Source organism: Orcinus orca, chromosome 1 (assembly GCF_937001465.1).
Source record: "Orcinus orca chromosome 1, mOrcOrc1.1, whole genome shotgun sequence".
In the NCBI taxonomy this organism is placed as follows: Eukaryota; Metazoa; Chordata; class Mammalia; order Artiodactyla; family Delphinidae; genus Orcinus; species Orcinus orca.
Window position 1 is genome coordinate 107,101,345 of NC_064559.1, and position 23,708 is coordinate 107,125,052.

The 23,708-nt window shown below is 40.6% G+C and overlaps 1 protein-coding gene across 2 annotated transcripts in view; it reads left to right on the plus strand.

Annotated features, from left to right (window-relative positions):
- NOTCH2 (notch receptor 2) overlaps window positions 1–23,708 on the plus strand; it is a 178,058-nt gene that overhangs the window by 89,006 nt on the left and 65,344 nt on the right. For both annotated transcript variants that reach the window (XM_004263258.4, XM_033436698.2), the window contains exon 5: window positions 9,131–9,253. In XM_004263258.4, the coding sequence (XP_004263306.2) occupies window positions 9,131–9,253 (123 nt within the window). The remainder of the gene's footprint in view (window positions 1–9,130; window positions 9,254–23,708) is intronic.

Sequence of the window (23,708 nt, forward strand, 5' to 3'; positions counted from 1 at the left end):
AACTCTTAGCCACAAGAACAAGCTATTTAATTGCATTGCTTTCAGTTTCTCTTTCAATGAAGAATAGATAATGCTGTCATTTTAGACACTAAATATTTATTTACCTAATATTACTGTCACCCACATTCTCTTGTAGAAGGAATAACTAAAAGATATCTTTCTTCACTCCTGTTTTTGTTTGCATTTTAAGGGTTAAAAGAAGGAAGTAGAAATGTAAACAATTTAATTTTGCAAATTTTCTAATAGTTTAATATTCTAATAGCCTAAGTGGCTAGTAATTGAGGTTAGTGCAATTAATTGTTGAAGACTAAATGTGTTTTTTAGTTTCAAGAAAATTACTTTTAATAGTTGCCTAGAACAAGAGGTTGATTTGGCAGCAAAGTACTAACGGGAAGTTAGAGAAGTCAATAAAGGAAGTTTTTAGCAGGGAGAGAGTGATTATTCACTCCCATAGCCTCTGCATTGTTATCCATTAGCCACGATAACAACCTTAGGGAATTCTGAGAGTGTGTCCAGGAAAGGATCTGTCAAACCAGAATAGTATCTCCTCCTTGAGAAAGGAAATAACCAAGGATTCCACAGCTGAGAGGTTGCCAGGGCTAGTGGGATGGAGTAAGGAGATCCTGGCTGTCTCTTACACTCTCCTTATAGTTTAAAGCAAGACATTTTTTTACACACTGACGAAGTGTGTGCATGTATGTGTGTGTTTGGGATCAGGATGGGGGGTGCAGCGTTGGGGGCAGAAGATTTGGCAAAGAGGTTACTAACATGTATTTAATACCTTTTATGAGTCAGGCACTGTGTCAGGTACTTCTGCTTCCATTAGCTCCATTACACAAAAACCTTGGGGTTAGGTATTGTTTTTCTGGTTTCCCAGGTGAAGCAACTCAAGTTTGGAGATGTTAAGTGATTTACTCAAAGTTGCACAGCTGACATGTGGTTAGGCTGAGTCCTGAAATCCAAGCAGGTTATTTCCAAAGCCTGTGCTTTGTACACCTTGTTCCGTGACACTGTACTACTTGTCTTCCCCTGAAGGTGCTTTGAAATGTGTAAGACTTTTTGTTAAATGCTTAGAGGTGTTTGGGTTAAAAAAATGTAGGTTCATGTTAAAAGAAAAAGGAGATACTTCTAATTATGTTCAGTCAGTATTTGTTACATACATACATATCATGCAGATATTTAAAAACAGTTAAGTAGGCTAGTTCTTGCCTTTCAGGGTTGCATGATCTAAAACAGATGACGTCAGCTTGGACCATGTATAGAAGGAAATTAAAAAAGAATTCAAAACAATAGATAATGCAATAACACTGTGAATAAATATATATATTTATACATTGTAAAAGATTTTATGCTCATTGGTTTTTATGTACCAGGTGGAGTTTGCAAAGTATTAACTTTATTTCCACATGGGGAAATAATGCCTGGAGATGATTTTCTTTTACAGAGTCGTTTTCATGATGCAGTACTATTGTCCTTGTCCCTCCCCCATTGCCCTCCACACTGTCCAAGAGACTAAAATGTTACTTAAAATAATAATTACTCTCTAGGGCTTCCCTGGTGGCGCAGTGGTTGAGAGTCCGCCTGCCGATGCGGGGGACACGGGTTCGTGCATTATTATTATTTTTTTTTTTTGCTGTATGTGGGCCTCTCACTGTTGTGGCCTCTCCCGTTGCGGAGCACAGGCTCCGGACGCGCAGGCTCAGCGGCCATGGCTCACGGGCCCAGCCGCTCCGCGGCATGTGGGATCCTCCCGGACCGGGGCACGAAGCCGTGTCCCCCGCATTGGCAGGCGGACTCTCAACCACTGCACCACCAGGGAAGCCCACAACACCATTATTTGAAGAGAATCATTATTTCAGTTCTAAAGGTGGGGAAACCAAGTCAGCAAGAGGCAAAGTAGCTTTTGTCCAGGTTCTGCAATTCTCAGATGGCTGCTTCCCACCACGTTTCAAGTCTTTGCAGTTTTAACTGAGGCCTACCCTGATCACCCTATTTCAGGTTGTAACCATTCCCTTCCCCCTTCATTACTGACCCTAGTCTACTTTTTTCTTTTCTTTTCTTCTCTTTTTTTGTAACACTTGTCATCGTCTTACTATATAATTTGTGCTGTATAATTTACCTCATTATGTCTATTGTTTATTGTCTGTCTTTTCTAAATTCTGCTGCCTCTTCGCCTCTCCAGAGTGAATGCTAGGATCTTTGTTTTTATTTAGTGATACGTCCCAAGCACCTAGAAACCATGCCAGGTATATAATAGGCACATACCTATCGATTGACAGATTGAGTTTAGTATAATATGGTAGTATTGAGAACATAACTTTGGTCTTTTCATCTTCTTCCTGGTAACATGCACCCTAGACTTAGTCTAGCTTCTCCTTCTGTACTTGTTTATACTAGTACTGCGTAAAAAGAATTGGAGTTCTTTTCAACTCTGAAAGTCAGTGAACCCCACATAAGTTAGTGATTATTTTTGAATGGTTAAAATATAGTTCTTTTCCTGCAAAGGGCACTGTAGTAACTGAGTTGATTTTAGAATTATTTTAAGACTGATGGGGAGGGAATTAAAACTGCAAGAATGACTCATCCTGTGTAATAAAGAAAGAAGAGTTTCTCCATAGAGGGAAGAAAAAAAGGAATATATTCAAGAGGGAACTGATAGAGTCAAACCAAGGAACTGTATTTCATCTTCTTGGAGCAGCAACTGTAAATAATCCAGATCCTTATGAACTACCATTAGGTAAAGTTTTTAGCAGAAGCCCCGAGGAGGAGCACTCAACCAGAGTAATTTTAACAAAAGAACAAAATAGAAAATAAATTCTTGAATCACTGATTCCCAGTTTTGGGGGGTTAGTGGGGGGGAGAATGAGTTAAACTGGTTTTATGTTTGTGATATTTTAAGAAGTAGCACAGGTCATCAGAAAGCAGTGGGTTGTTTGTATCTCCTGGCTGTACCTGTGAGTCCACAGTTGGATAGGGCAGTCCCTGATGGACTTTCCCTTTTTCTTTCTCTCCTGTACCTCCTTATTCCTTTATGATTTTTAAACTTCATAAAAAGCTGTCTGATCCATCCTGTCCAAACAAGGAAGGTTTATCCTTTGTAAGTCACCTCTGTACACTACAGGCTGATGATATGTTATATCCCTATATCATTAAAATAAAGCTTAACCACATTTTGTGGCTTTTGTGTCTGCTCTGCAGTTGCTGAGCTTAAAAACTGTTAGAAAGAGTTCCCTCTTGCATTCTTATATGCACGGGCATGTGATGTTCTCTTGGGTATTATACTAATCATATTCTGGCAGGTTTCACTGGAGCAGACGCAGAAATTGTCGTACCATTTTGCAGGGTGCATTATTTTAGCTCCTCTAACCTGGGCTCTGCGTCTAGTTGTACTTGATGTTCCTGGAAGTTTTTCCTGTTCTGTCATGCTTGGCAGTTTTGCCCGTGCTACCTCCTCAGCCTTCTGTCACTTACCTCCCCCACCCACCCTGCCTTTTTATATAGAACTTATTCCTTATGATGTGTCAAAGGCACCTCCTTCACTGAAATGCCTTCCATATTCCCTACCCCGCGGGGACTAGAGACCTGAGGTCTTTCGCAACCTGTATACATCTAGCGCAGCACTTATCAAACTGACTGTTCATCCTTGCCAGTAGACACCCTCATTTAAATTCCCCAGTATCCAGCTTACTGTCTGGAACAAAATTGAGACTTAATGAATATTTGACAAATGAATGAATTGAATGTGATAGAGAAGAGAATTCCTATATTCTATAATTTTAAAAAATGCTCTGAATTTATTTCTTTTGAACCCCTTTATTCATTTCTCTGACTTCTTTGGAGGTAAAGTTAGAAAGGGAAGTGGAGATGATTTGGGAGCTACAGAGGGAGGCAGGTAGGAGCAGCCACCTGGGTGGGTGGTGGGGCAGGCATCCAGGGGCCAGTCATGGGGTCGGTGAGCTCACTGGGGCCCATTCAGAGGACGGATGCAGTGTGCCGAGGAAACCAGTGGGGCAGAGGTGGGGCCCGCTTGCTCTTGTGACAGGTTTCTTCCCAGAGGCGGGGGAGAAGGTAGCACGTAGCTGTTTACTTTTGTGCCTTTGTCCAGTTCCAGGCATCCCTGGGTTTTCCTCACTCTTTCATCCCTGCGCACAGAAGCTCTTCCTGAGGACCTTCAGCCTGGCCTGGGAGAATCCTGGTTGTGTCATCTCAGCTTCCCCTTTCTGCTGTCTTCTTTGTGCCTCTGTACCAAGCCTTTCCACCCTCACACCTCCCGGGGGCTGAAAATGGAAAGATGTGGATGCTCTCTTGAGAGATGCTGTTCTCTGTGTGGGATGACAAGTTCGAAAGACACTTTTCTGCTCCCCACCCTCACTGTCATCATTTATCAGTTACGTGGCCCATGGTTTTATAACAGCACAGTCTTAAAATGTTCCTTCTGAGTTTAATTTCTTTCTTTTTGGCCTTTTAAGGATGTGAATTGGCTTTAAGCAGTGGACTCCTTTTAGTACAGTCATGTGAGCCTTTCTGTAAGTCTTTTACACCCATCCCACCCACAGGTCTGGAGACTTGTCTGTTTCCCTTTCCCTTAAAACCTTAAAACATTTTTAAGAAGTGATTCCACTATAACTTATTCATTTAAGCCTTACCCTCCCTCCCTACTCCCCTCGCCCTTAGGTAGACTTTCTTATAAGAATTTGCTAGCTCTTTCCACAAAGAGTACTGTAACTCTATTTTTTTTTCTTTTTTTTTTTTTTCTTTTTTTTTTTTGCATTACGTGGGCCTCTCACTGCTGTGGCCTCTCCCGTTGTGGAGCACAGGCTCCGGACGCGCAGGCTCAGTGGCCATGGCTCACGGGCCCAGCCGCTCCGCGGCATGTGGGATCTTCCCGGACTGGGGCACGAACCGGTGTCTCCTGCATCGGCAGGCAGACTCTCAACCACTGCGCCACCAGGGAAGCCCTCTGTAACTCTATTTTTAAAGCATAAATCCTGTCTTAACTTTGGAGGAGAACTGATTTGGTTAGGGTTTTCTCAGACATGGGAACTTTTGACCCAAGGTCAGTTTTTCAGATTAATGAAAGGGAACTCTGGGGTCCCAGAGATCATACTGATTGAAATTGAATAAAATTTCTGGTTGAGAGCTTTCCTGGTGGCGCAGTGGTTGAGAGTCCGCCTGCCGATGCAGGGGACACGGGTTCGTGCCCCGGTCCGGGAGGATCCCACATGCTGCGGAGCGGCTGGGCCCGTGAGCCGTGGCCGCTGAGCCTGCACGTCCGGAGCCTGTGCTCCCCAACGGGAGAGGCCACAGCAGTGAGAGGCTCACGTAATGCAAAAAAAAAAAAAAAAAAAAAAAAAAATTTCTGGTTGAGTACTGACTACTAGGCATTTAAACTTGGGTAGGTCAGCCACGTGGCCTTTACCTTCTTCATCTGTAACTTAGAAGGATCAGAGTAGATAATCTCTCAGGGTTGCTTTGATCCCATTGATATATAACATTGGGTTGGCCAGAAAGTTCGTTTGGGTTTTTCTGTAACATCTTATGGCAAAACCCAAGCAAAGTTTTTGGCCAAGCCAATAGTATTAGCTAATATGTGTAAAACACTTCCCGTGCATCAGGCATTGTTTTAAGTGCTTTTCCTTCTAATATAACAGCTTTATTGAGATATAATTTGCATACCATGTAATTTTCTCTTTTAAAGTGTACAATTCAGTGGTTTTTAGTATATTTACAAATATATGTAACCATCACCACAATAAATCTTAGCTCATTTTTATCACTTCAGAAGAAGCTTAGTATTCATTAGCAGTCATTCCCTAACCTCCCCCTAACTCCCTCCCAGCACTAGGCAACTCCTAATCTACTTTCTTATAGAGCTGCCTATTCTGGACATTTCATATAAATGGGAACACACAGTATGTGGTCATTCGTGATTGGCTTCTTTCACTTAATGTTTTCAAAATTCATCTGTGTTGCAGGAGGTATCAGTACTTCATTCCTTTTTATGGCTGAATCATATTCCATTGTATGGATTTACCACTTTGTATCAATATTGATCCACTCACCAGGGAATTGACATTTGGGCTGCTTCCACTCTTTTTGCTATTTTGAATAATGCTGCTGTGAACATTCTTGTACAAGTTTTTGAGTGGACATACGTTTTCATTTTTTGGGGTATATACTTATGAGAGGAATTGCTGGGTGATATGGTAACTCTAATCTCTTCGTGACTGCCACACTATATCCCATAGTGGCTGCACTATCTTACATTACAACCAGCAGTGTATGAGGATTCCCAATTTCTCCATATCCTTGCCAACACTTGTTGTTATCTGTCTTTTTAATTATAACCATCTTAGTGGGTGTGAAGTGATAGCTTATCATGGTTGTGGTTTGCATTTCCTTCATGGCTGGCGTTGAGCATCGTTTCATGTGCTTATTGGCCATTTATATATCTTCTTTGGAGAAATGTCTATTTAGATTTTTTATCCATTTTATAACTGGGCTATTTGTATTATTATATTATATATATTGTATTTTAATTTTTGTTGTAAGAATTCTTTCTATAACCTAGATATAAGTCTCCTAACAGATACATGATTTGCAAGTATTTTCTCCCATTCTGTGGGCTGTCTTTTTACTTTCTTTATGGTATCCTTTGAAGCCCAAATGTTTTTAATTTTGAGGAACTCCAAACTATCAATTTTTTCTTTTGTTGCTTGTGCTTTTGGTCATATTTAAGAAATCTCTGCTTAGCCCACATCACAGAGATTTACTCCTATGTTTTATTCTAAGGGTCTTGTAATTTTAACTCTTACATTTTGAGTTCATTTTTGTGTATGGGATGAGGAAAGGGTCCAACTTTATTCTTTTGCATCTAGATATTCAGTTGTTCCAACACAACTTACTGAATTAAGTGTTTTTTATATCTGACTCATTTAATCCTTAAAACAACCTTTCAGGTAGGTCCTGTTAATTACCCCAGAGAGGAAAGAAAGTTTAAGTATCTTGCCCGTGTTCACTCAGCTACTGCATGGCAAGGGTGAGAATTGAATCTAGGCAGTTTGGCCCCAGAGGCCATGCTTCAACCATGAATTAACTCTTTCACCTACTTGTCTTCTTACCTACTTACATAGTGACAGGTAAGAACTAAAACAGTCATAAAAAGAAGGCATTTTATTTCTTATATATTGTGGTTATGTTGAAATGCTTCTGCTTTCTTAATTTGTCTGTGGTTGGTGAATTCAGTTAGTTGTAGCACTGGCAAATATAAATTCAAGGTCACAGTTTCAGGTCCTTATAGTTTGGCTACAAAGTCTTCATCACCTCCTTGACACCCTAGTCAACCATATTTAGTCACCAGGGAGATCAAGTTAGGGGGAGGATGACCAATAGCAGTTCTGGAACACCACCAGACCACACAGGTTCTAACAGCAGTGGATCAGGACCCCGTATTTCCCTCCTACACTCTAAAACTATCTTTAACTTTTCTGAAGAATGTTTCCATTTAAGAGCACTAGGCTAGAAATGAGACCTCAATTATTGTTCAGGGACTGTACTTTCTGGATCTGTAGATTTGCCCTCACCTTAGCATAATTATGGGTGGGCTTAAACAGTTCAACATTTACTGACTCATTAGTCCATTTGTAAGACTTACATGTGATTAAACATATATAGGAGTAATATTAATTTTTTAAAAAATCTGAGTCTATAAAATTTTTCATAGTCTTTCTCAAGCTTACTTAATGACTCATCTGCTTGAATGGACTGAGTACCAAACACCTAGAGAAACAGAATTCTCTTCAGTCAAGCTCTCAATTATCTCTGTCTTCTACAGAATGATTTCCTTTGCTCTCTGGGTAATTTTTTTGGTTGCTTGGTTCATACTCATTTACATGACTGCTACTGTATTCAGAGAAACCAGCCTTGTTCCAGTGTAACAGAGCAGATGTAGAATACTGCAGTAGCTTGTGGTAAGGAATGAATAAAGCAAGGTGTGATTGATGTCTGTCCCACTCACCAGACTGTAATGCCCCCAAAGCAGGGACTCTTTCTTTTACTCACCTATACCAGTGCCTCGTATAAGACCCAATAAGTGTTTTGAGTAAGAGAGAGAAACTTAAGGGACATTTTGAAGAGGGCAAATACTTAGTCACATGTATTTCAAATAAGAGGATGATCAGTGAACTTTCTCTCTTGTTTTAAAGCTGGTAGTCTTCTATTTTAATAGCTAAGAGATTTGGTAGCAAGGAGAGAGAAAGAAGAAGCCCAATGTATAAATTATAGAGGAACATTCTATGGGCAGTTAGGGTGAAGTTTGGTGTGCTAGTTTCATTTTTCATGGAAGGGAGAAATCAAGTGGAAGGAAGCAATGCTGTTAATGTGAAGAGGAGGATGAAGAATTTGAAGGGTTGGTTAGTTAGTAATAATAGTTAGCAAGTTTAGTTAGTAATAATGCCACCCGATATTCAGATAGCTTTTTATATTTATTTCTACCTTACTCATGATGTGGCACTTATAACAACCTAGAAAGGCAGGCTGGGCAGGTGCAGTCAGCCTCATTTTACAGATGAGGAAGCTACTTCAGAGTTTGTAATTTACCATGTATTAAATAGCTTATAAGCAGTGAGGTTGGAACTTGACCCGTATCTTCAGACTTTTAAGTTCAATATTTTTTCTTATGTCCCCCCCACCACGCTGATATTCCCAAGGGGAAAAAAAAAGGAATTTAAATTTAATTAGGTAGTCTTTTATCTGTTCTTCCCATTAATCTAGCATGGAGCTGGGGAAAATCTAATACCCTTTTTGTTTTAGAACGAGTAAATAGCTGTTCTGAGTAGACATTTATCTTCACTGGGATTTTATTTCATGAAAACACTTTGAAATACTTGTGAGGTAACTATGAAGGCATGTCATTGGCATAATGAGTCATTTAAAGTGTCTAACTATGCTTGAGGCAAGAGAAGACAGAAGATTGGGGGATTTTTATATGGTGAGTCTTGGGTTGACCAGCTGCTGCCTATTGAATTGAAATAATGAAGTCAGTCTGTTCTGATGACCATGCCCTGTGGAGAAGAGCAGATCACAGCATCTGTGTGAGCATTTATCATTTTCTCTGTTCTTGTCTTACTAGGTTTTGAAGGGGTCACCTGTGAGCGGAATATTGATGACTGTCCTAATCACAAGTGTCAGAATGGAGGGGTTTGTGTGGATGGGGTCAACACTTACAACTGCCGCTGCCCCCCTCAGTGGACAGGTATGTACGGTGTGACAGATCAGTCAGAATGGGGCATAGGTTGGTAACCAGTGGCAGTCTGTTATTGAAGTGGGCGTCTTTTACAAGGGTCTCTGTGCTACATCATTGGGTATAGTGCTAACCCCATATGTTCCCCCATGTTCACTTAAAGGAAGAAATATTTTCATGGGTATTTATTGGGCAGCTGATGTGAACTCAGCACCACGCCAGGTGCTGTGGGAGATACGAGAAAGGACATTATTGAAAGACTCCGACGTTATTATCTGGTAGAACAGCACATTGCCTGGAACATAGTAGATGCTTATTAAATATTTGAGAGGAAAGGAACATACTTAAATGCAAAAATATAAATGTTCTTACCATATACACACAAAAAATGGTAACTGTGTGAAGTAATGGATGTGTTAACTGATCTTATCGTGGTAATCATTCCACAATACATATGTATATCAAATCATCATGTTGTACTCCTTAAACTTACACAAATGTTATGTTAAATATAGCTCAATAAAGCTGGAAAAGAAGAAGCTACAACTTGTCAAGTTTTGGTGTAGTATCAAAGAATATTCATAATTACATGAAAAGGTTATTAAAATGCTCTTCCTTCTTCCAACTAAAAAAAAAATGAAAATAAATTATGCAGGCTGTGAGAGTTCAGAGCTTATTGTTTGTTCACAGACAGAAATCTATCTCATCTTATTGTCACGTCCTATAATTATGCAAAGGGTTGGGCAGGTCCTCTTGATGACATTATTTTTACGACACCCATCTCCATTGCTATTTTTTCCTTTTTTGTATCCCTTTGTGCACACAGATTTTTCTGCCTCTGACATTAGAAGAGTAGTCTTGCTTAAATTTACAACCTCTTGGAAGCTTCTAATGTTGTCTTAAGCAGATTTTCCTCTTATTTTTGAAATTGAGTTTATGCAGACATTTGGTTCCAATTTCTGTTTATATCTATTTATCTAACTGAAAGTGGAGACAAGTAAGAACTGATTAAGTGATTAAAACTGAGCCTTTTTGAGAGAAGTTGATTGATTTAATGTGGAAACCCAAGAATAAGTTAACGTTATAAGGAAGAAACTCCAGTACCAGTGAAGGATTGTGCCCAGCAAAGGAGTCTTGAAATTGGATTGCTGTTGTTACTACCTGGTATTCCTCAGAGTCTCCGAATTGCCTTCCCTCATCTGCAGCAGCTAATTATTTAGAGTACTCTTTAGAGCCGTAGACTTAGGAATAGAAAAAGATTAAAAGGGTTTAAAACTTCAATAATACGATTTCCTGGAAGGGCACACATTTCTGCTTTTAATCCCCAAACTGTCTTTTTTTTTTTTTTTTTTTTAAGATACTTTCCCACTGGGTTTCCCTAAAATTGGACTTCCCCTAGAATTTCTTCTTGATTTCTTGATCCTAGGACTTTACTCCCAACCCTCTGCTCTTTCTGTCATAGTCTCTCTTCTCTTTAGCTTTTGCCATTTCTCTGGTGATTTTTTTCATAGGCCATTTTTTTTTCCAACTTAAAAAGATTACTGTAAAGTTAATTATGTGACAAATAGTAACTGGAAAGATTTGAATTTTTCTCTTTTTAATGATCCTCACAGTGGTATTGGGCAGGATGAGATACTTGTTAGGAACTTGACCCCATTCTAATCTCTCCCTTGCCCTGTGGGAGAGAGTGGCTCTGTGTGGTACCAAGGCTCCTGATGCCAATGAAGATTAAATGATAATTGTGATTTCACTGCTGACTTTCCTTTGATAGCACAGTTTCCTGCTTTGATATTAATTAGGAAGGTCCAATCTTGGGGGAAAGTTTCCCAGTGAAATGATATTTTACCAAAATTTCTTGCCCCAGGGTGTTTAGTAAATACCTTTTTCCTATGAAAGCCCTTTGAAGATGTTTCTTTTTCCATGTGCTTTTGTATTTTTTCTAGAGGGGATGGCAGAATTGATAATTCAATGTGTCAATGTGTCAGTATTTATTTCTTTTGATCTGCTGTCATTGAAAATACCCTCAGTCTTTGGTTTCCCACCACAGGTTTCCTTCTTCTTTTTCACTGATGCCAATCTTTGACTTCCAGTGACAGCCTTGTTTTTTTTTTAACTGTCCCGATGACCAACAGGGTAAAGTCCAAGGTCCTTCCTTCATTATGTGAAGTCCTCCCTGGCCTCAGCCCCATCTGCTTCTTCGGCGATAAGAACAGCGTCCTATATCAGCCACGCCCTATGTCCTTGTTCACACTGTTTCTTTTCTCTGGATTTCCCTTCTCCTCTCCTCTCCCTATAGTCCTCACCATTTTTGCCTGCCTGGCTCAGATCAAGTGGGTACCTCCTTCAGGAAGCACCCCCCCCATGCCCTCTCTCTAGGCTGAGCTAAGTGTTACCCTCTGGGCTCCCTTACTACCCCATACATTCCTCTGTGATAATGCTCACCACATTAATATTAGCATTATTATGTGCTTGAGGTGAGGGAATGGGGTCACTGAACTGTTGATGACGTCAGTTACCAGAGCGCTTTACAGACCTTTGTTGTCAGTAGCATATAGCTGAGCTGTTCCTGATCCCAGCCCCAGCCTCATTCTGAGAAGAATAGAAAGAAAATTTTGGGTTGTGGTGTTCCTATTGATATTGACATTAGAGCTGTAAATAAAGTCACATTAGTATTTTCTGCCTTATACAAATTAAGGAAATGAATGGGGCTGGGAGCTGAGAGTTAACCAATGTTTATTAGCACCCAAATAATGAGCTAATTACAGTGTTTTATTTTATGTAATCTTCACAATAACTGTATGAGGGGTAGAGTTTTGTTTGTTTGTTTGTTTGTTTTGCGGTACGCGGGCCTCTCACTGTTGTGGCCTCTCCTGTTGCGGAGCACAGGCTCCGGACGCGCAGGCTCAGCGGCCATGGCTCATGGGCCCAGCCGCTCCGCGGCATGTGGGATCCTCCCGGACCGGGGCACAAACCCGTGTCCCCTGTATCGGCAGGCAGACTCTCAACCACTGCGCCACCAGGGAAGCCCTGATTACTGTTTTTGACATCATATTTTACATCTTTCTGTGTTTCCATTAACTACTTATTGTGGCTCTAGATGATTTTACTACTTTTGTCTTTTAACCTTCCTACTAGGCTTTATAAGTAGTTGATCTACTACCTAGCCCAGTGCAGAGTGGTTTTACCTGACATGGTTGTCTAGAATAGTACTAATTTGTGCCTTCAAAGGCTACCACTCTTCTGGACAAACTAAAGCCCAGGGGGAAGAAAGAAATTGGTGTTGGGAGTTGGGCAAATGGTTTACTTTTTTTTTTTTTAATAGGAATCGTGTTATAGAGATAAGTCGGTAGTTGGATGTTCCTTTAGGATATGTATGTATACCTAAGGATTTGAGGAAGCCTGAGCACAAATGTCTTGACTATTACTGTCTTTGGCTCCAAGCCATCTTATGAGAGAAGGTCTGCTCTGGCAGATATCCACTTAAGAAAAAAAGTTACAAAAGGTCCCCAAATTAATTGAAGCCGTGTAGATTAATGTTTTGTCTACATAGGTTGTTATTTGAATTTTCCTTTTAAAGGTTCATTTCCTTCAGAATTAAAGTTGACTCTAAACTCAACTCACAAATTCCTCTCTGGCTGCTTTTGGTTTTAGGTTCACTCGTAGGGCAGACATGATTTATTTTCCTGTGCAGAACCCAGAAATGTAATTTCAGCTTGGACTTGGAATAGTGCTTTGGGACACTAAGCAGAAGTGAACAATGGAAGTTAGGTGGACATGAGTCAAATGAAACCGATCACATTTTCTCTCAGCTCTCCTTTATAGCATGATGAACCTAACGTGTTAGTTAAGATTTCCTTTGCTGTCAATTGCTCCAACTTCAGCAAAAATTTTTGGCACAAATCACCAAGTACATACTGCCAGAGGTGCTCTCTGGGAATGGAGTCTTTTCATGGTGGTATTTTGATTTTGAACTCAGTGCTCCTATTTCAGACTTGCCTCTAGTTGGTGCAAGTTGTTCTCTAGAATGAGGCTTTTCTCAAAATCACTTTTCTGTATTTTTAATACTATAGAAATGGAGCGTTTTGGTGAGAGTGGAAACTAAGTATATCTGGGACTGCAAAAGTTTTTTCATCTGTAGTCTGCATGGAGGAATGGAAAAATGCATCTCCCGTTTCAATTTCTCTGCTGTCAACTTGATTGTGGGGATTTGAAAATAAGCCTGTTTTTTTGAATTCTGCTCCATCCCCCCAACCCAACCTCAGTTTGCTATCATTTGAGCAGACTGCCGGAGTGCTAACCTAAAGCACTGTCATCCCAGAGGTCTCAGAGCTAATTAGTGGTTGTGTTGGTGGGAACAGGGGTGAGTGGTTAGTGTGGCCCAATAAATGCAGGAGGTGAGACTGAGGGATCTTTTCTGCCCTCGTGGTCCATGACTCAATGTCTGGCTTTTGCTGCATCCCAGGAAAGATCCAGTTTCATTTCATGACTTTTCAAGCCCTCAGAGAATGGTTGTAAGGTAGCTTCAATAACAGATATTTACTGATTAACTTACAGTTACATCCTATGCTAGATGCTATAAGAGACACAGAAAAGAAATATATCAATTCCTCATCTTTGAAGAATGGTCAAATTCACTGGGAAGAAATAAGGAAGTCAACACATAACCACAATAGGAGTTAAAAAGTAGGAATGATCATGAGTTTGAAAGAAGCATGGATAGGAATTGGGGACCATCTAAGTCAGGGGTACCCAACCCCCAGGCCATGGCCTGTTAGGAACTGGGCCGCACAGCAGGAGGTGAGTGTCGGGTGAGCGAGCGAAGCTTCATCTGTATTTACAGCCGCTCCCCATCACTCTCGTTACCGCCTGAGTTCCGCCTCCTGTCACATCAGCAGCGGCATTAGATTTTCATAGGAGCGCGAACCCTACTGTGAACCGCGCATGCGAGGGGTCTAGGTTGCGCCTCCTTATGAGAATCTAATGCCTGATGATCGGAGCTGGAGCCGAGGTGGTGATACTAACGCTGGGGAGCGGCTGCAAATACAGATTATCATTAGCAGAGAGGTGTGACTGCACAGAGCCCATAATAAATCAATTGCTTGTAGACTCATATCAAAACCCTATCAGTGAGTGGCAAGTGACAATGAAGCGGCATCTTATGGAGTAGACTGGACATAAGCAACACACTTTAGGTGTCACTGTCTCCCATCATCCCCAGATGGGACCATCTAGTTTCAGGAAAACAAGTCCAGGACTCCCACTGATTCTGCATTATGGTGAGTTGTATAATTATTTCATTATATATTGCAATGCAATAATAATAGAAATAAAGTGCACAATAAATGTAATGTGCTTGAAACATCCCAAAACCATTCCCCCGCCCTCTGGTCGTTGGAAAATTTGTATTTCAAGAAACTGGTCCCTGGTGCCAAGAAGTTTGGGGACCACTGATCTAAGCACTCGTTTGGGTGAGGGGGGAGATTGAGAAGAGTTAACTTCTATTTTAAAATCTGAGTAGTGGGAGAATGTGGGGACTGTTGACAGAGATAAAGAAATAGGCTAGAGATGGTGGTGAGTTTGAGGTGAGTTTTCCAAGTGAAAACATTCAGCAGTAAGACCTAGGAGGTCAAAATGGAGGTAGGGGCTAGAGACTCAGATTTTGAGTCTTATTTTTGGGTTCCTTGGAAATGTTCAAGTCTGTAAGGAAAGTGTGCGAACTGAGAAGGCCAGAGGGTCTGGATCTTAAGTCTACACTTAAGAAAATTGATGAGGAAAGGGATCCAAAGAATGAAGGTGAGAGAAGGGGATGTGTAAGAGTTCGGAAGAAGCTCTGCCATTATAGCATCACTGAGTCGGGGTGCATTTTAAGATTGTACCTTTGACTCAACTCTACATGCCTCTGTTGTAGCGCCTGCAATATTATACTGCTCTTACTGTTTTATATGCTTATTACCTCACCTAATACACTCTCAGCCTCTGGGGAATTGGGAACTGGCCTTACTTATTTTGGCATTCCCAGGACCAATTTTAACAAATGATGGTTATTGAATGAATGACAACCTGGAGACTCAAATCCAAATGATAATTGCAGAGAGTTAGTCAGAATTTTTGAGGTCACTGGAAATCTTCTAAAATGGAGTTTCTCTATAAAGGAGAGAAGAAAGCCAGATTGCAAGAGGTTAAAGAGAAAAGTGGATATTGAGGGAGGAGTAGAAGGAAGAGTGGGAATAAATCACTTATTCAAGATTTTGTACAGGTAAAAAATGGGGGGACATAAAGAGAGAGACGGGGCAGCAGGGCAGTAGCTTTAGGGACAGAAACTTCATTCATGTGACTAACCATAGAACCTTGGCTAGACAAAGAGTTAAGGCAGCTGGAAAGGGGTTGGTTAGTGAACTGGGTTATTTAGGAGTGGTTTACTCTTTCAAGTTGTAGTGGGGAAAAATTAAGTGAAATGGTTGTTGGGAATGGGAGAGAAGGGAGATTGGAAGTTATATTCAGAGAGTGGAAGTACCAGTTTGAGATCTTGGAGTTGGAACAATGAGTGTCTTATAATGAGATCCAGAATGTGAGTCTGTTTGTGATAATGAGTAGATGTGGAGGTCTGTTGAGTTGAGAAATGTAAGAACTCTTGGCTCAGATGACCTTATTGGTCCTCAACCCAGATGTTGATTTCATGGGAGATGGGAGAGCAAAGAATGAGAGGAACATAAACCATGTGCTTAAGTAATTCAAGGAAGTGGAAGTTGGTCCACGAGGACAATAGAGGTGAAATGATTTAAATTATATTTAGTGTTTTTTTAATTTTAAAAGATATACATGTTTAGAATAATTTTGATTTGCATTCATCTCTCTACTTTTTTCTGTCAAAAATGAAAGTATATCCTTTTCTGTAAGGTAAGGAATGAACTTATTTCTCTTAATCTTTTCCTCACTCTCAAGGTTTTGTTCATGTGATCTGGGATTTTAAAATTTATATTATAGTAGTATTATTACTGAAATTTAAAGTCTTACCCATGTTCTTTAAAAATTATTGCTATGTATACTGTTTTAAAATCCAATTTATAACACTTTAGGCTTAGTTCTCTGTATAAGTTGTTCTATGCTAACTGCCAGTACATTTATATCACAACCTTCTCATTCCTGAGTTTTTTATTTTCATTTACTTTTTCAGTAAAATGAGTATATCTTTGAGAATTTTTTACAGAAAAGTGACATGTTGGCATATCCTCAGAGCTCTTGTATATTTGAAAAATAGTTTTTTAATTTAGTTGCCTTCATACACAAATGGCATTTTGTATAGATACTGAATTCTTGGATCACAAATTACATTGTTATGAAGTTCCTAGATATTGTTCCTTTGCTTCTTGTAATGAGTATTATAGGGAAGTCCAGTGTCTGCTCAGTCATTCTCTCTCTCCCTCTCTGTCTTTCTGTCTCTCCTTTCACCTCTCTCCTCCCTCTTTAAAATCAGAACTTTAACCAATATTGGTATAGGTATATTTCCTATTATTTTTTCCTAGTCTTTTCAAGCCCTTTGGATCTGCAGACTTAGTTCTATTCTCACCTCAGAAAAGATTATGTTTCTCATTTGTTTTTGTGTCTTCAGAAACACCTATTACCTTTACACTAGGTCTTCATGCTTCCTCATAGCTAAAATCTTTTCTCTCTATATTTTAATCTGCTTGTTTTTTTTCTTTGCATTTCACAAGAGCTTCCTAAGTTTTTCCTTCATAAATGATTTTTCTTCATTGTCAGTTCTGTCCTTTATCATTTTCAATTCTGATTTGTATTTGAACGGCATTCTTATATTTGAAAAAAAAATTTTTTATTGGAGTATAGTTGATTTACATTCTTATATTCTTATAGTATTTACTCATTGCATCTAGGTCCTCTCTATTTCTGCCTTTGTCTCAGCCCACCCCATTTCATCAGAGTATGATGCCCTATATTTTCATTTCTTCTGAAAACCTACATGTGTATAAAATTCTTTAGAATACAGAACCAATTCTTTCTATAATGTACTAGTTTCTGGACGTGCACATTTTTCACAAGTAGGCTTTTCATCTACATCTTAAGTGGTACCTCTACATCTTTTATATTGAAAAATGTTCTAATGGACTCCAGGTTGTTTTTTGTTTTACTCATTCTGCTCATTAGTAATGACTTGCCCATAAATAGAGTAGATTGATTGTCTTTGGAACCCCTGCTACAGTTAGTTTCTTCTTCCAGGGAAGTGAGGGGCTCTTTATGTAAACTGTTTAACAGCCCGGCAGCCCAAGGAAGTGCGAGAGCCAGAGTGTGGACCTCCTGGCAGGGAGACAGAAGTGTGGTACCATTTTCTTCTCTGTGTGGAGAAGCCTCTGTGCCAGCATCAGCTGTCTGAATACCCGGCATTGACACGACCTCCATCACTCCCCTCTAGTGGCTGAGGCTGGATGCTCTTTAGTGCTGTTGCATCCGGAATTTGCCCCAGAAGCACCACAGACTTTCTTGTTGCTCTAGCGGCCACAGGAGCCCTGGGACTCCTCAGTGCTTTAAATTGCTGTTGACCTGGAAGGACGGGGTGGAGTTCAGTCCATTCTCCCCGTAGCAGCATGGTGGGCTTTCTGAAACACAAATTGGGTTGTGTTGTTTCTTTGCCTAGAGTGATTCAGTAGGTCCCCCTTGTCTTTGGATAGAATTCCAAGGCTCTGAGTATAACTCCCTCTCCAGCCTTATCTCCACGGATGCATGCCTTGTAATTGAAACGCAGTGTTTTTTTTCATTGCCTCAAATAAGTCACATTTTGCCTTCTGTTCAAACCTGTACACATACACCTCCTTCTGCCTGAAGTACCCTCCCCACCATCCCCCTTTGTACACATCCTCTCACATACGTACACGTTCTTACACAACCTGGTTAACATATAAAGTCTCTCTCTCTCTCTCTCCTCTCTCTCTCTCTCTCTCTCTCTTTCTTAACAGTAACTTACAATTTATTCAGCTGTAATGCACTTATTCTGACTTTAAAGTAGCATCACGTGGCATACTTTGGAGTCCGTTCATGAGATTTCCGTTGTACTTATCTCCGTCTGTTTTATAGATTTGTGCACTGTCTGGCACGAGGGCATCCTTCTGGGTTTGGAACACACAGCAGTGAACAAATGGATAAAAGAACCTCAGAAATAGTTAAAGCAAGAGACGATTGTGATCTTAGAATATCAAGACATATGCTGCCATTACTGTTAATATTTGTATGATAAATTTTTGTTGTAAATGCAACCTTAGGTGGTTTGAAGGTGTAGTCTGTAGGAAAGTGAATTGTCAAAAAAACCCACACTGCCTTGCTACAGGCTGCCTTTAGGCCATAATCTTGGCTTGCCAGTGAAACATAGCATCCCCCACTGGACCTGCAGAACATAGTTCTTCTCTGTTCTGCTCTGTGTTCCTAAGGCAATACGTATCTATTAGAGCACTTCTTACCCCCTATTATAACTATTTATTTGGTTGTAAAACCCTTACTTGTCTGTACATTCTGGGTACAATCCACAACTCTTTTGTTTACCATTTTAGTCTCAGGTCAAGCCTGGCATGTACTATATACATATTTGTTGAATGAATGAATGAATGAATGGAGTATTAAATTTTCCAGTTTGTTCCTGGCCCAATTTCATGCCTCCAAATTCAGGGCTATTATTGGGTGCTGTCAGGGTCTCTTCTCCTTATTTCCCTGAGACACTTTAGTATCTTTCTTCAGTGTGGACCGGGTCTGTACTATGTCTGTAAATCTGGACTAATTTTGTATGATAGTATTACGTTTGACTATCAGTGTAAGCACTCATCACAGTGTCTAGTACCTAGAAATAGCTGAATAAGTCTATTTTTACTATCTGAAGTCAGTAGCACCATTAGGAAATAAAGGAAAGAGTGATTCTTTGCCTATTTACCTTCATGCAGATGGAGGCAACTGGAAGAGGAGGACCTCTACTGAGGAGGGCTGCCCGCTGATGGGATGTAGTCTTTAGGGCAATCTTGGGTTTCAGTTGAAGAAGTAAGGTACCCCACAATATAGAGTCACCCTTGAGACACAGTTGAAGGATTCAGGTCAAAAGGCAGGGTGAATTTGGTGTGGAATCAATGAGATGGAGTTCAGCAGCTAAGGAAGAGGGTGGAATGAGAGGCATGTGTATTGATGGGGGGATGTAAATAAGGGGGTGATGGGAAGTTTGGGAGTATGAATAGGATAGAGACACCCTAAAGGTGTGAGGGAGATGAGTTGAAAGATGATTATTATTTTGAGGTTAGAATGACTTAAGTGAGAGAAGACAAGAGCAGATCAAATTTGTTTAACAAATATTTTTGATTACTTCTCAAGAAATATTATTAGCTGGGCATGTGCTAAGTGCTAGGGATTCACTGATGAAGTAAATGGTACCACCCATTTCTCCATGGAACTTACAGTCTAGTAACACAGACATAAAGCATATTATCTGTAAGATTTTGAACTATAATAAATACCTAGTGGGAAAAGTAGAGGTTATTAGCATATTAACAGGTAGAACTAGTTGAGTTTGGGGTAGGTATGTACCGTCTCTTTCAGCTGTGGACGGTGGGTATGAATTACTAGGGGATGGTTGAGCCTAAGAGTGCTCCAGGTACAGGGAACAGCTTGTGCAAAGACCTGTAGGGGGGAAAGATTGTGATCATGTTGAGAAGGGATAAAAATAAAAAGCCAGAGTGCCTGGCACGAGTGGTATTTCAAGGGGAGAGACTGGAGAGGTAGGCAGAAAATGTAGATAGGACTTAGAATTTTATCCTAAGTGTAATGGAAGGCATCAAAGGGCTTGAACAGGCAAATGGCAGAATCCACTGTACACGATGAGATTAAGTTGGTGACTCTTTAGAAAAAAATAATTGATCAGGATGCAGGGAAACCAGGCTTTTGAGGAGGCCTGAAAAAGGTGATGGTGTCTAGGATTCATGGGAACGTTCACTGAGATTCTTGCGTTCATCTGCATGTGTATCCCGCACACCTACAGGATCCCCTTAGCCACTTGTAACCCTAGCCTCATATATACATGTGTGTGCTTGTACGTTAGTGCATGCACACAGCCCCTCATTAGGCAGACCCTGTAGACTCCAGTGTTTGTGCAAAATGTTTCAGCCATCTTTCGTCCTGGGAAGTTGTAGAATAGTCAAGCTTGTCCTCTGCCCTTTCACTTCAGGAGCGGAATGGAAACTCTCCTGTGTGTAGAGGAGAAGGTTTGTAGGACAGAGGTTACAAGAATGCCCTGCTATGATATGAAAAGGTGAAACTCCCCAACTCAGGAGCCCGTGTGACTGCTGGCTGGAAGCGTATATTGGAGACCGAATTCTCTTGACTTAACCAAAGAAGAGGAGGTAGCAGGGTCAGGGCAGGGGTCAGCCAAGCTCTTTTTACATGTTCCTCACGTGGTGATTGTTGTTGCTAATGAGAGCTGCCCCTTAGCAGGGCCGTTGATGTGGTGAAAGGTTCTCCCCGCCCAAGTTGAGAGGTGACTAGGAGGGGAGGGCTTCTTCCAGAAGTGCTAAGGCTCAGCGACCATTTCTTTTCTTTCCTTTTTTCCCCTTCCTCCTCTTGTTTCCCAGTCACTTGTAACTCCAAGTCAGATTGGTGATTTGTTTGTGGTGTGCTGAGAAAACCATAATGAACTGTTTGTATCCCGATGTCTTGCAGCTCATAAAATGGTGTCTGTTTAGTGGTCCTAAGCTCACATGGCTAGAACTTGATGCTCGTGAGGCCCAGGTCATAGTTCCCATTTCAGTACAGTCCTGTTGGGTTCACTCTGTTATATTTTCTGACACAGGCACTGCCCATAGTCTTACTCATTCATCCTTTGCTTTTAAGACCATAGGACGGTGCAATAAGAAAAGATCATTATGAAAGTGACCCCACTCCTACAAAACCAATACCACGTACTTATTTTTCTTTTTTTAGTAAATTTATTTTTTTATTGAAGTATAGTAGATTTAGTGTTGTGTTAATTTCTGCTGTACAGCAAAGTGATTCAGTTATACATATGTATACATTCTTTTTAACTTTTTTTTTTTTCCTCTGCGGCACGCGGGCCTCTCACCGCCGTGGCTTCCCCCGCCACAGACCACAGCCTCCGGACGCGCAGGCCCAGCGGTCATGGCCCACGGGCCCAGCCGCTCCGCGGCACGCGGGATCTTCCCAGACCGGGGCACGAACCCGCGTCCCCTGCATCGGCAGGCGGACCCCCAACCACTGCGCCACCAGGGAAGCCCTGTATACATTCTTTTTAAAATTCTTTTCCATTATGGTTTATCATAGGATAATTGAGTATAGTTCCCTGTGCTATACAGTAGGACCTTGTTGTTTATCCATCCTGTATATAATAGTTTGCATCTGCTAACCGCAGACTCCCTTTCCCACCCCCATCCCCCTTGGCAACCACAAGTCTGTTCTCTGTGTGTGAGTGTGTTTCTGTTTTGTAGATAGGTTCATTTGTGTCATATTTTATTTATTTATTTTTAATCAAAGTATAGTTGATTTGCAATATTGTTTTAGTTTCAGGCGTACAGCACAGATTCAGTTTTTTATATATATATATATATATATTCTTCTTCAGATTCTCTTCCCTTATCGGTTATTACAAAATATTGAGTACAGTTCTTTGTGCCATACAGTAGGTCCTTGACATCACTAATCATTAGAGGAATGCAAGTCAAAACAACAGTGAGCTACCACCTCACACCAGTCAGAATGGCTGTCATCAAAAACTCTACATATAATAAATGCTGGGGAGAGTATGGAGAAAAGGGAACCCTCCTACACTGTTGGTGGGAACGTAAATTGGTACAGCCACTGTGGAGAACAGTATGAAGGTTCCTTAAAAAACTAAAAATAGAGCTACCATATGATCGTGTAATCCCACTCCTAGCCATATATCCAGAGAAAACCGTAATTCGAAAAGACACATGCACCCCAATGTTCATTGCAGCACTACTTACAATAGCCGAGACATGGAAGCAACCTAAGTGTCCATCGACAGATGAATGGATAAAGAAGATGTGGTACATATATACAATGGGATATTACTCAACCATAGGAAAGAATGAAATAATGCCATTTGCAGCAACATGGATGGAACTAGAGATTATCATACTAAGTGAAGTAAGTCAGACAGAGAAGGACAAATATCATATGATATCAATTATATGTAGGATCTAAAAAAACATAGAAATGAACTTATTTACAAAACAGACATAGAAAACAAACTTAAGGTTACCAAAGGGAAAGGGGGGTGGGGGGAGGGATAAACTAGGAGGCTGGATTAACATATATACACTACTATATATAAAATAGCATACTTGTTCTTAGTTGTATTATCTTCATTTGTAGCACTGCTTAGGCATCTTGCTCTTCCCATACGTTTCTCAACCCTGCCCTTTCCCTCAACAGTCATTTTGAAGACTAACTTGAAGTGTTGTGATCTCACACCCCAATGTCCTTTTCAGCACTTGATTTCCGTTTTTAATTTTGTCTATTTCTAATTCTTCTTCCAACTAGCTGTGTAAATGTGGACAAGTCACTGTACCTCTCTGGTCCTAGTTTTGTCTGTAAAATGAACACATTAGGTTGAATCTAAGGTCTGTTTCACCACGGACGCTAAGTGTCTGGTACAGTGCCTGACATGTAAACCGAGGTGAATGGCCAACAAAGTCCTTGCTGTCATGGAGCTTATAGTCTAACAGAGACAGAGACTGCAAAACACGAATATAAAATGACACCATTTGATAAATGATAAGACAGACTGAATGGAGTAGGTGTAATGAAGGAGAAAAATGAGGAGTGTGAGCTTGGAGGTCTACTTACATTATAAGGAAGGTCAAGGTATGAAATATTAATTAGCCATATGAATAAGAGGAAGAAGGATATTTGAGGTGAAGAGAACAGGTTATGCAGAGGCTCTGAGGTAGGAAAGGAGCCAACAGGAAGCCATTGTGGCTATAGAGTAAAATATATGAAGGAAAGAGAGAGATTTGAGATAGATTTATGAAACAAAAGCTATCAGAGAATTATCAGTACATACAGGTGGCTCTGAGTGTTTAAGGGGTCAGCCAAAGGTTTGGTAGTGTAGCATTTCGTACCAAGTTAGTACAGACTCATAGTGGCAATAGAGAAAGTAGTTTCTAGAAACAAGTGGTTTCCTTTCTAATAGGAGATGGGAAAAGCCTACTAGCCCCCTGCTTTAGTCCCAATGTCAGATGCCAGTAGCCTGCAATACCTGGCAGGTGAAATTAGTAAGAGGGATCATTGATGCCCTCAAAAACTTGCCTCACCGAGCTTTGTGCAACATATTTTGGGAGTCCACCAGCAGGGTTTGTGTGCCGACACAGGCTGAGACTTGTTTGGGTTGGAGGTGTAGTAGCTAGGCAGGGCATGGAAAGAACGCAGCTCTCGCTTTTCACCAGAGGCTTTT